The 12108-nt window shown below is 44.1% G+C and overlaps 1 protein-coding gene across 1 annotated transcript in view; it reads left to right on the top strand.

Moving 5' to 3' along the window:
• Nucleotides 1-12108, top strand: part of MAPDA (N6-Methyl-AMP deaminase) — a gene marked incomplete at its 5' end in the record, with an annotated part of 73739 nt that overhangs the window by 16272 nt on the left and 45359 nt on the right. Inside the window, 4 exons of the mRNA XM_082253286.1 lie at nt 230-290; nt 476-560; nt 7054-7135; nt 11708-11834. Coding sequence (XP_082109412.1) covers nt 230-290; nt 476-560; nt 7054-7135; nt 11708-11834 — 355 coding nt within the window. The remainder of the gene's footprint in view (nt 1-229; nt 291-475; nt 561-7053; nt 7136-11707; nt 11835-12108) is intronic.

Below are 12108 nucleotides of genomic sequence, written 5' to 3'. Positions count from 1 at the left end.
GAATCTGATTGCTAAGGCACTAAAAATCTATAATGTACGTCTGATTGTAATTAGTTCACATTATTACAGAGAACTATTTTTGCATTATGAAAAATCTATATTTAGCGTTGCTTCATTTACTTTTATACAAGGCTAAAAATAGGAAATACATTACTATGCAAATTTGATGGTATTGTCATTGTATTTTTTACATCTCATTCATATTGTATCATTATCATTTGCTTTGCAGATGTTTTCAGATGTTTAAAGTAATCCACCAGATAACGGATACAGCCGAAGATATATTATTGGTATATACATTTTGTGGGTAGTATTTTCACTTTTTTGTGCCTCGTCTATGTTGGTTTAAGTTGCTTTCTATGTTCCCTTGCAGTGAGTGTGCATTGATTTGCATAGACTATAATGATCTATAAATGAGCCCTAAAACAGAACTGGGTTTGTCTTTTACTTTTGCCTGTTGTTATTGGCATTGCAGGTCACAAAAGATGTTATTAAGGAGTTTGCTGAAGATGGTGTTAAATACTTGGAGTTAAGAAGCACGCCAAGAGAGACCTCCACAGGTATACATCTTCTCTGCTGTTCTTTTGTTTGCAAACGCATTCATATTAAATTATCGTCTATAAGGGTGTGCGCCAGGGCCATCTTACCCAATGGGTTTGCTGGGAAGTTGCCCGGGGGCCCCACTTGCTCGGGGGGCCCCACCTGCCCAGCGACCCAGCCAAGCATTAGTCCCGATTCCCATGTGCATCCCGCCGCCGAACTTAGCAGTTGGCAAGCGCCTGTCGGCCCTGCGCTGCTGTCAGGCCACTTGGGCCATGGAGGGGGCGCCCACAACTGCAGAAATGCCTGTCCGCCTCCACGGGAACAGGCACACACAGGACAGTTGAGTCTGACTCCCATCTGTGTGTGTGTTCACCGGACCCAGCCGCCCAACTTGGAAGCTGTCATTAGCCTGGCACTGCTGTACCAATAAATATCGCCTTATTGATAATTTGCATTTTTATTCTCATGGGTGATTGTGTAGGCAGGGCCCAGTGCACTGCATTGCCCGGGGCCCTTTAAAGCCTTAAAGCGGTAGTATACAAATTTTTTTTACTTTTACCTACAGGTAAGCCTATAATAAGGCTTACCTGTAGGTACAAATAATATCTCCTAAACCCGCACGGTTTAGGAGATATTTGCCCTGCATGCTGACGCTAGCGGCGCATTGCGCTCTGAAGGTCCGGCGGACCTTCAGAGTTCCTTGCCGGGCACTTGCCGGAAAGTGACTCAGAGTGACGTCATCACGGCTCCGGCCACTCAGAGCTGGAGCCGCCGAACCCGGAAGAGACGCAGAGGGAGCATGTCAGCTCCCACATCGGTGTCCGGGGGTCCGTGTCGGGGCTTCGTTTTAAGGTAAGTATTTCATAATGAGCTAGTATGCGATGCATACTAGCTCATTATGCCTTTGTCTTGCAGGGTTTGTTTGTTTTTTTTTTCAGCAGTATACAACCGCTTTAAGATGGAACTGGTGTGCGCATGTGACTAATGATTGGGCAGCATGCTGGTGGGCCCAAACCTCAACTGCCTTGCATCTATTGGGTTCCGTCAGTGAGATCTTTAGCAAACGCATCTGTGGAGTTTCTGAGAGACTGTAAGCCCTGGTTCACACTGATGCGATTTTGTATGCATTCCAGAACGCATGGAATCGCATAACAAGTGAAATAACATAACATTCTATGGTGACCTTTTACAAATATGCAGTCTTCATTTTTAAAAAGGGTCCTGTGCATGTTTGGTGCGGTTTTTATACCCATAGGAGTCTAAGCCCTGGTTCACTCTGGTACGGTGCGTGAAACACAGCGATTCCTTTGCGTTTCCCATATCACAAAGCAGTCACACACACTATGTTCTGCGATCTGCTGCAGGTGTCAGTCTAAAGTTAACGACACCCTAAAAGCAGGTTGCAAACGCAATGCATTTGCCTGAACCCGGATCGCATGGGTATAAGCACCCATGTGATGCAGTTCCAGTGCAAAAAAAAAAAGCTGCCTGCACCTTTTGATGCAGATGCAGTGCGATTTGAACCATCCAAAATGAATGTGCTCACAGGAATGTGGTGCGATTCACATGCAGTTTACAGTGTGAACCCAGGCTAATGGAAACTGCATAGGAATACGCACGAAAGACTGAGCAATTCCAGTGCAATTTCTAGCAGGCTATAATTGTCCTTCTGAGCTGATTTCCAGAGAGAGATAGAGCGAATCAAAGCTGTGTCAAAATCACATTGGAATTGCATTGACTCTGCATGAAGTCGCACTGGACATTATCCTTAGAATCACAGTAAAAAACCTCAGACAAATCGCACCGCATAAATGTGAACCTAGACTAAAGTCCTCATGTAGTTCACATTACCAGTGTCTGTAATATATCTGTCTAGGAAAAACTCGACCTTTGAAGCTTGACATGTAGAGTATTCTGTAGGGCAATATCACTTTAAAGCAGAACTCCAGGTGTGATCTTTATTGCATACTTTGCATCTAAATATGCATATCTTATACCTGAGAGGCTGCGGGGGAAGCAGACAATCATCATAATAGTAGACACTACTACAGTGATAGCTGTTATCTTCTGGGTTCACCGACCATAAGGGTCACTCACTTAGCACTGCCCCATGCATAGAACACCCAGTATTTTTTCTAATGAATACTAGGCATTGTCTGATTGGATGAGGTGAAGAGAAGGGGCTGTGATGGCACAATCTCCAACTTATCCAAACAGGGAATGCATTTTTTCTTTTTTTATTATAATACAAGATGTTCAAGGTAAATGGCGGCAGTGCCAAGCAAGTGACCCTGATGGTCAGTGTGCAGAGGGGAACCTGCTCAGCACATGACCCAGAAGTTCAGGGAAATCACTGTAGCAGCGGCCCCAGTAAACCCTTATGCAGGGGAGGACTGGGCCAGGGGGCAGGGGGGCAATTTCCCCCTGGGCCACTCTGATGCCCTGTAAAAAGGCTGCACTGCTTCTGCCACAGACATGCCTAAAGGAATTCTGGTGAAGAGAAGTAGAGGATAGACGAGGGGTGGGCAAACTTTTTGACTCAAGGGCCGCAATGGGTTCATATATTGGACCCGGGGGCCGGACCAATAGTAGATGGACGGTGTGTATGTGTGCCCCCTTTCAATGCAGAGATGCCAGCGTGCCCCCTTTCAATGCAGATATGCCAGTGTGTCCCCTTTCAATGCAGATATGCCAGCGGGCCCCCTTTCAATGCAGATATGCCAGCGTGCCCCCTTTCAACACAGATATGCCAGCGTGCCCCCTTTCAATGCAGATATGCCAGCGTGCCCCCTTTCAATGCAGATATGGCAGGGGGCCCCCTTTCAATGCAGATATGCCAGTGTGCCCCCCTTTCAATGCAGATATGCCAGCGTGCCCCCTTTCAATGCAGATATGCCAGCGTGCCCCCTTTCAGTGCAAATATGCCAGGGTGCCCCCTTTCAATGCAGATATGCCAGGGTGCCCCCTTTCAATGCAGATATGCCAGTGTGCCCCCTTTCAATGCAGATATGCCAGCGTGCCCCCTTTCAATGCAGATATGCCAGCGTGCCCCCTTTCAATGCAGATATGCCAGCTTGCCCCCTTTCAATGCAGATATGCCAGCCACCCCCCCCCCCCCCGCAAGACCAGTGCACTTACTTCAGGCAGCGCTTCTTTTCAGTCCCCCAACGTCTCCTCGAGTCCTCAGTCCTCCCGCCTCCTCCTTGGCCAATGGCATGGAGTTTGCCTTTCGGGCAATCAGGAAGCAGGAGGACCCGCTTCCTGATTGGCCAGGAGGAGGATCCGTGTGACAATAGCGAATTTTCAGTCGCTATTGTCAGACAATGGGCGGCCCGGTACCAGGGGCTGGGGAATACTGCGCGCTCCACGGGCCAGATTAAAAGGTCCGCCGGGCCGTATACGGTCCACGGGCTGTAGTTTGCCAATTCCTGCAATAGACTAAGCAATAGCATGCAATGTCAAGCGGCAGCTGCCAAAGACGGCAGAATATTAGCATGCATAAAGAAAGGGATGTATTCCAGAGATAAAACTATAATCCTTCCACTTTCACTTTATAAAACTCTGGTCCGACCGCATCTGGAGTATTCTGTCCAGTTCTGGTCGCCAGTCCTCAGGAGGGATGTGTTGGAGCTGGAGAGGGTCCAGAGAAGGGCAACTAAACTGATTAGGGGATTGGAGGACCTTGACTATGAAGAGCGTCTGCAATCGCTTGATTTGTTCTCAGTCGAAAGGATTGCATGAGGACTCGAGGGCATACATTGCGATTAGAGGAGAAGCGTTTTAACCTCGCAACGCAGGGGGTTCTTTACTGTTAGGGCTACAAGATTGTGGAATTCTCTACCACAAGAGGTGGTTTCTGCGGGAAGTATGGCTACTTTCAAAAGACTCTTAGATGTACATCTCAAGGATCAGAACATTAAGGGGTATGAGAGATGATTACGGCCACACACACCTACACAGGTTGAACTTGATGGACTGTTGTCTTTATTCAACCTCAACTACTATGTAACTATGTATGTAACTATGTAAGTAAAAAGTCTCTGCCACTGTCCTACTGAGTGCGGGATGAAGACAAGGACAGAGCGCAGCAGTGTTCATTTTGGCAGCAAATTTCAATTTAGTTTTAGTCTTAGTTTTAGGACTAAAATGGCATTTTAGTTTTAGTCCCATTTTAGTCTTCTGCAAGTGTTTTAGCTTTAGTCGTATTTAGTCGACTAAAACTCCAGTACATTTTAGTCGACTAAAACCTCCTACATTTTAGTCGACTATAACTCATTTTAGTCATCTATAATCGAATGGGTGTAGTTCAATTGTAATTTGTAATGCATTATTTAAGCATTTCTCTACAATTTACAAACTCATTATATACTACTGCTGGTCCTGGAGTGAAAAATCTAATATGTTATTATTTATGGTATTAAGCTTTGAGCATGCACCAGTGTTAATTTTGGCAGCAAATTTCGATTTAGTTTTAGTTATAGTCTTTTGACTAAAATGCCATTTTAGTTTTAGTCGTATTTTAGTCTTAAGACTAAAATGCCATTTTAGTTTTAGTTGTATTTTAGTCATCTGAATTGTTTTAGTTTTAGTTGACTAAAATTGTGTTAATTTAGTCGACGAAAATGTTTTAGTCGGTTTTAGTCGACGAAATTAACACTGGAGCGCAGGCTTCCTCCCCCACTCCCCCCCCCCCAGCATGGATGGTGTAAGCTGTGTCTGAGCAGAGGCCGGTTCCATGCCCCACTGGAGACTCATCTCCCCTGGTCAGCCCCGTCAGAGCTGTCCCAGGTCCCCCCCAACCGCCCCCCTGCTGGCCAGGTCGGAAACCCGGATTCAGGTGGTAAGTGGAGAGTATATGGAGCAGGGCTTCAGCTTGGAATAGGGGTCAGGAGGAGGATGGGAAGAGGGAGGGTGGGAGGGGGGCTGAGTCGTTGCACCATGGGCCTCTGGTTTGTCCTTGCCCCCTGGGCTGAAAGTTGGCAGTCTGCCCCTGCCCTTATGTATTAGATATTCATACTTACATTGGTCCAATGTAAGTATGAAATAAAGATCATACCTGGTGTTGAACCTTAACCACTTGCCGACCGCCGCACGACTATCTACGTCGGCGGTCAGCCCCTCACAGGCAAACTAACGTAGGGCTACGTTGCTTGCTTGTGAGGGTCTAGGGAGCGAGCGCGCGCCGCCGGAGGCGCGCTCCCGCATGGTCACGGACCCCCCCCGCGCGTGTGACCAGCGGACCCGATGTCCGCCGGCCACTCGGCGATCGGCGGGGGAGAGGGAGAATGTCAGGCAGCTTGTGTAAACAAGCCACCTGTCATTCTCCTCGCTGTAAAGACACCGATCACATGGATCTACTATGTAGATCCGTTGATCAGTGTCCTTACAGCTCAAGCCACAGCCAATCACAGTAGAAAGCATGCCCCTAGGGACACACACAGCCCCTCCCTCCCAAATAAAGTTAACCCCTTCACTACCAGTGTATTTTTACAGTAACAGTGCATATATATAGCACTGATTACTGTAGAAATGTCACTGGTAACCCCAAAAGTGTCAAAAATGTCAGTCAAGGGTCCGATCTGTCCGCCGCAATGTCGCAGTACCGCAAAAAAAAATCGCAGATCGCCGCCATTACGCGTTAAAAAACAAAAAAAACAAAAATGACAAAAATCTTTCCCTTTGTTAGTAAACGCGATAACTTTTGCGCAAACCAATCAAAATACGCTTTTTGCGATTTTTTTTTTACCAAACATAGGTAGCATAAAACAAATTGGCCGAAAATGTTAAAAAATTTTGATTTTTACATTTTTTTGGGGGGAATTTCATATAAAAAAATGTGAAAAATATTGCCATTTTTGCAAAATTGACGCTCTTTTTTTGTTTATAGCGCGTGATCAAAAAATCGCACAGGTGATCAAATACCACCAAAAGTAAGCTCTGTTTGTGGGAAAAAAAGGACGCCAAATTCGTTTAGGTACAGCGTCGCACGACCGCGCAATTGTCCGTTAAAGTCACGCAATGCCGAATCGCAAAATACCCCCTGGTCGGAATGGGGGTAAAATCTTCCGGGGCTTAAGTGGTTAAAGTTAAAATCGTTATGTATAAGCCAAAGTTTACCTCATACCCTGTTAGTGTACTCACCATATTCTAAGCAACCCTTTACATTTATTACCATCTATGTAAGCATACATTTTTTCCCAAGTCTCTTGTGCTAGATACTATATATACCATCTCAAGTCTACGCTATATTAGTCATTTCCTTATGCTGATAGGATGCACATAACCTTATCAAGCAGAGGTACCTCCCAGGGAGAACACCGACACTGGTGGTGTTGTATCTATGTAGTAGATGTCAGTTATCATCATGAGCAGGTTTAGTTCTGTACACTTGGTATATTTTTTGGTCATTTCTGCCCTATGTACAGTATACAGTGTGTTTGCATTGGGACATATACCATATTTTTCCCTCTTCTCATACACATGTCATATCATTATGGCTTTACCTTGCAGGGATGACAAAAAGATCTTATGTAGAGACGGTGCTTGAAGGCATAAAACAGTGTAAGGAGGAGGAAGTGGACATTGATGTGAGGTATGATTGCGTGTATCTTGGTGGCTAACTTGCCCTATTCACTGAGGTTTTTTTTTTTGTACATTAATAATAAATCACAAAACACTTATTGTAATAATGTATTTTCAGAATTAACATTTTCTGATAAAATGAAAGTGGAACTTAACTGCATCTGAGGAACACAGACTGAAAACGCTACTTCATTCATTTTTAGGCCTCATGTACACGGAACGTTTGAAAACCTCTCCTAAACGCTGGAGCTTCACAGCTAGTAACCGACGGTTAAAAACGTCAATTTTGCCACGTTTATGCGTGTTTAGCGGCATTTTCGTTTAAGAATCGTTTTTACATTGTAAAGCGATCGGAAATGTATCCACATTGAAAACACCTATAAACAAAACGCTTATAAACATGAGTTACCGCGTTTAGAAGCGTTTGCACGCTGTTACAAACATTTGGCATTTCAAATTCCAATACACTTCCGTCTGAATGCATTTTTTTGCTTTAAAAAAATGCCACTAAACTCAACAGCCTCTAAATGACTATAAACGTCTCAGTGTACATGGACAGATAAGATAACATAGAGGAGAGGTAATGGGCTATTGAAAAAAACACCCAAACGCTCCTAAACGTCTGTTTATCAGCAGCAGTGTACATGAGGCCTTAATATTCAAAGCAAGTTTATCCTTCCACCCATGTCTCCATGCATTATTTTGTTGAGAAATTATTTTGAATCCCACCCCAGCATTTCTAGTTGTGTCCATCTTAAGTTAGGACTGATGATTCATGTAGCATTTATTTCCCAGAATCCATCTGCCTTTAGCTCAGGCATGCAGGCAGGAGGGTGTACTCTGCTCACAAAACTCCTCCTCTCTTCTTCAAGATGAAAGAAAAAAAAATGCCCATGAAAACTCCTGGGAGGTATGACATCATTTGACCTAGGCCAGAAACCAGAAGCAGGAACTAAAGAAATGTAAAAAAAAAAAAAGTTTAAAACAAGAAAATGTAATATATCTTTCTATCTATTTACTAAGGCTAGCAGCACAGGGATTAAAATTAGTTAATGTTAATTGAGAGAGTTTAGTACCGCTTTAACATATACAGTGCCTTGCAAAAGTATTCGGCCCCCTTGAACTTTGCGACCTTTTGCAACATTTCAGGCTTCAAACATAAACATATAAAACTGTAATTTTTTGTGAAGAATCAACAACAAGTGGGACACTAATCCTGAAGTGGAACGAAATTTATTGGATATTTCAAACGTTGTTAACAAATAAAAAACTGAAAAATTGGGCGTGCAAAATTATTCAGCACCTTTAGGGCTCTTTCACACGGTCCACCTCCGTAGGCGGATCCGTGCTGCTCAGCAGGGATCGATCCGCCGATCCCTGCTGAGCCGGCGGATGACAGCTCCGTCTCCGCTTGCAGTGCGGAGAGGGAGGTGTCACAGCCCCCGCTGCTCTCTATGGGGGATCGGATGAGAGCGGACCGCCTGTCCGCTCTCATCCGATCCGATCCCTGGACGGATGGAAAAATAGGGTTTCCATCCGTCCGGATTTCACGGACAGGATTGGATACGGATGGCAGCGGGTGTCAGCGGGGGTGTCTCCGCTGACACCCGCTGCCCCATAGAGCTGCATGGAGGATCCGATCCGATCCGCCTAAAAAACTGACAGGCGGATCTGATCGGATCGCCCGTGTGAAAGAGCCCTTACTTTCAGTGCAGCAAACTCTCTCCAGAAGTTCAGTGAGGATCTCTGAATGATCCAATGTTGACCTAAATGACTAATGATGATAAATATAATCCACCTGTGTGTACTCAAGTCTCTGTATAAATGCACCTGCACTGTGATAGTCTCAGAGGTCAGTTTAAAGCGCAGAGAGCATCATGAAGAACAAGGAACACACCAGGCAGGTCCGAGATACTGTTGTGGAGAAGTTTAAAGCCGGATTTGGATACAAAAAGATTTCCTAAGCTTTAAACATCCCAAGGAGCACTGTGCAAGCGATAATATTGAAATGGAAGGAGTATCAGACCACTGCAAATCTACGAAGACCTGGCTGTCCCTCTAAACTTTCAGCTCATACAAGGAGAAGACTGATCAGAGATGCAGCCAAGAGGCCCATGATCACTCTGGATGAACTGCAGAGATCTACAGCTGAGGTGGGAGACTCTGTCCATAGGACAACAATCAGTCGTATACTGCACAAATCTGGCCTTTATGGAAGAGTGGCAAGAAGAAAGCCATTTCTTAAAGATATCCATAAAAAGTGTCATTTAAAGTTTGCCACAAGCCACCTGGGAGACACACCAAACATGTGGAAGAAGGTGCTCTGGTCAGATGAAACCAAAATCGAACTTTTTGGCAACAATGCAAAACGTTATGTTTGGCGTAAAAGCAACACAGCTCATCACCCTGAACACACCATCCCCACTGTCAAACATGGTGGTGGCAGCATCATGGTTTGGGCCTGCTTTTCTTCAGCAGGGACAGGGAAGATGGTTAAAATTGATGGGAAGATGGATGGAGCCAAATACAGGACCATTCTGGAAGAAAACCTGATGGAGTCTGCAAAAGACCTGAGACTGGGACGGAGATTTGTCTTCCAACAAGACAATGATCCAAAACATAAAGAAAAATCTACAATGGAATGGTTCACAAATAAACATATCCAGGTGTTAGAATGGCCAAGTCAAAGTCCAGACCTGAATCCAATCGAGAATCTGTGGAAAGAACTGAAAACTGCTGTTCACAAACGTTCTCCATCCAACCTTACTGAGCTCGAGCTGTTTTGTAAGGAGGAATGGGCAAAAATGTCAGTCTCTCGATGTGCAAAACTGATAGAGACATACCCCAAGCGACTTACAGCTGTAATCGCAGCAAAAGGTGGCGCTACAAAGTATTAACTTAAGGGGGCTGAATAATTTTGCACGCCCAATTTTTCAGTTTTTTATTTGTTAAAAAAGTTTGAAATATCCAATAAATTTCCACTTCATGATTGTGTCCCACTTGTTGTTGATTCTTTAGCAAAAAATTACAGTTTTATATCTTTATGTTTGAAGCCTGAAATGTGGCAAAAGGTCAAATAGTTCAAGGGGGCCGAATACTTTCGCAATGCACTGTATCTCAATATGCCCACAATCTACATTTTTAAAAAAAAAATTTCAAGTGACTGAGAAAAAGCTTGTCTTTTCAAAGTTGGGATGTGTGCAATATATAACTTGGGCAGTCCTTGTTTGTGTCTCTGTACTGTTTTTGCTTATGTACTACATGGAAAATGGTTGTGTGACACTAGAGGAGACATTAGATTAAAAATGTGCTTGTAGACTACAGAGGTTGGATACTACTAAGGTCCAAATATCCCTATATTTGAGATGACATACAACACTTTTGCTATTAGTTTTCATAGTTACTCAGCTTGCTATAACTCTTATTATATGGGCTTTGCAATATTATTTTGCCCTTTCTTCCTGTAAACTGTTTTTGGTTGGGTCTGTCACTTCATTTCTCTTCAGCAATTTGATCATTTGCAAATGGTCTGTATGATACACTATATTATTAAAAGTATTGGGACGCCTGCCTTTACACGCACATGAGCTTTAATGGCATCCCAGTCTTAGTCCATAGTGGTCAATTTTGAGTTGGCCCATCCTTTGCAGCTATAACAGCTTCAACTCTTCTGGGAAGGCTGTCCACAAGGTTTAGGAGTGTGTCTATGGGAATGTTTGACCATTCTTCCAGAAACACATTTGTGATGTTGGATAGGAAGGCCTGGCTCACAGTCTCCACTCTAATTTATCCCAAAGGTGTTCTATCGGGTTGAGGTCAGGACTCTGTGCAGGCCAGTCAACTTCCTGCACCCAAAACTCCCTCATCCATGTCTTTATGTCCTTGCTTTGTGCACTGCTCCAAATCATTTTGTGAAGAGGGGGTTATGGTGTGGGGTCGTTTTTCAGGGGTTGGCCCCTTAGATCCAGTGAAGGAAACTCTTAAGGCGTCAGCATACCAAGACATTTTGGACAATTTCATGCTCCCAACTTTGTGGGAACAGTTTGGGAATGGCCCCTTCAAGGGCCAACATCAGTGCCCGACCTCGCAAATGCGCTTCTGGAAGAATGGTCAAACATTCCCATAGACGCACTCCTAAACCTTGTGGACAGTCTTCTCAGAAGAGTTGAAGCTGTTATAGCTGCAAAGGCTGGGCCAACTCAATACTAAACCCTACGGACTAAGACTGGGATGCCATTAAAGTTCATGTGTGTGTAAAGGCAGGAGTCCCAATACTTTTGACAATATAGTGTTAATTTCTTCTGTGGATGTTATATTGCAGAGACTTTGTCTTATCTATCCTTTTGTCTGTGTATATAACGTTGTACAACATAGATTCATGTCTTTGTCACTATGTCAATAATAATAAAAACTTTTTGATTAAAGAAAAAGTTCCTGTACATTTGAACTTCCCACTGTTAAACAAGTACATACATAGACCAGGTTTTTGTAAATGAAAGATAGGAGTGTTAAAATAGACACATGTTAGTAAATGTCTGAGCCTTATAACCTGGCTACATAGTACATGTGTTCTGTTTTCCAGGTTCTTGGTGGCCATTGATAGAAGAGGGGGTCCAACTGTTGCAAAAGAAACTGTCAAGCTTGCAGAAGAATATTTTCATTCCACCAATGATCTGGTTCTAGGTTTGGACCTAAGCGGGGACCCAACAGTGAGTTCAGCAAACAAATCTTTATTTAGTAATGGTTCCTCTATGTGACATTTTGGATACTGTAAAGCAGGGGTGTCAAACTAAATTTAATTGTGGGCCGCATCAGCATGATGGTTGCCCTCAAACGGCCGGTTGTATCTAAAGGCCAGATGTCTAGAGCACCCCACACCCCATTACATCAGATGTTAACCACTTAAGCCCCGGAAGATTTTACCCCCTTCCTGACCAGGGGGTATTTTGCGATTCGGCACTGCGTGACTTTAACGGACAATTG

This window comes from Pelophylax lessonae, assembly GCF_965119305.1.
Source record: "Pelophylax lessonae genome assembly, chromosome: 4".
NCBI lineage: Eukaryota > Metazoa > Chordata > Amphibia > Anura > Ranidae > Pelophylax > Pelophylax lessonae.
This window is presented reverse-complemented; position numbering and strand designations above follow the sequence as displayed.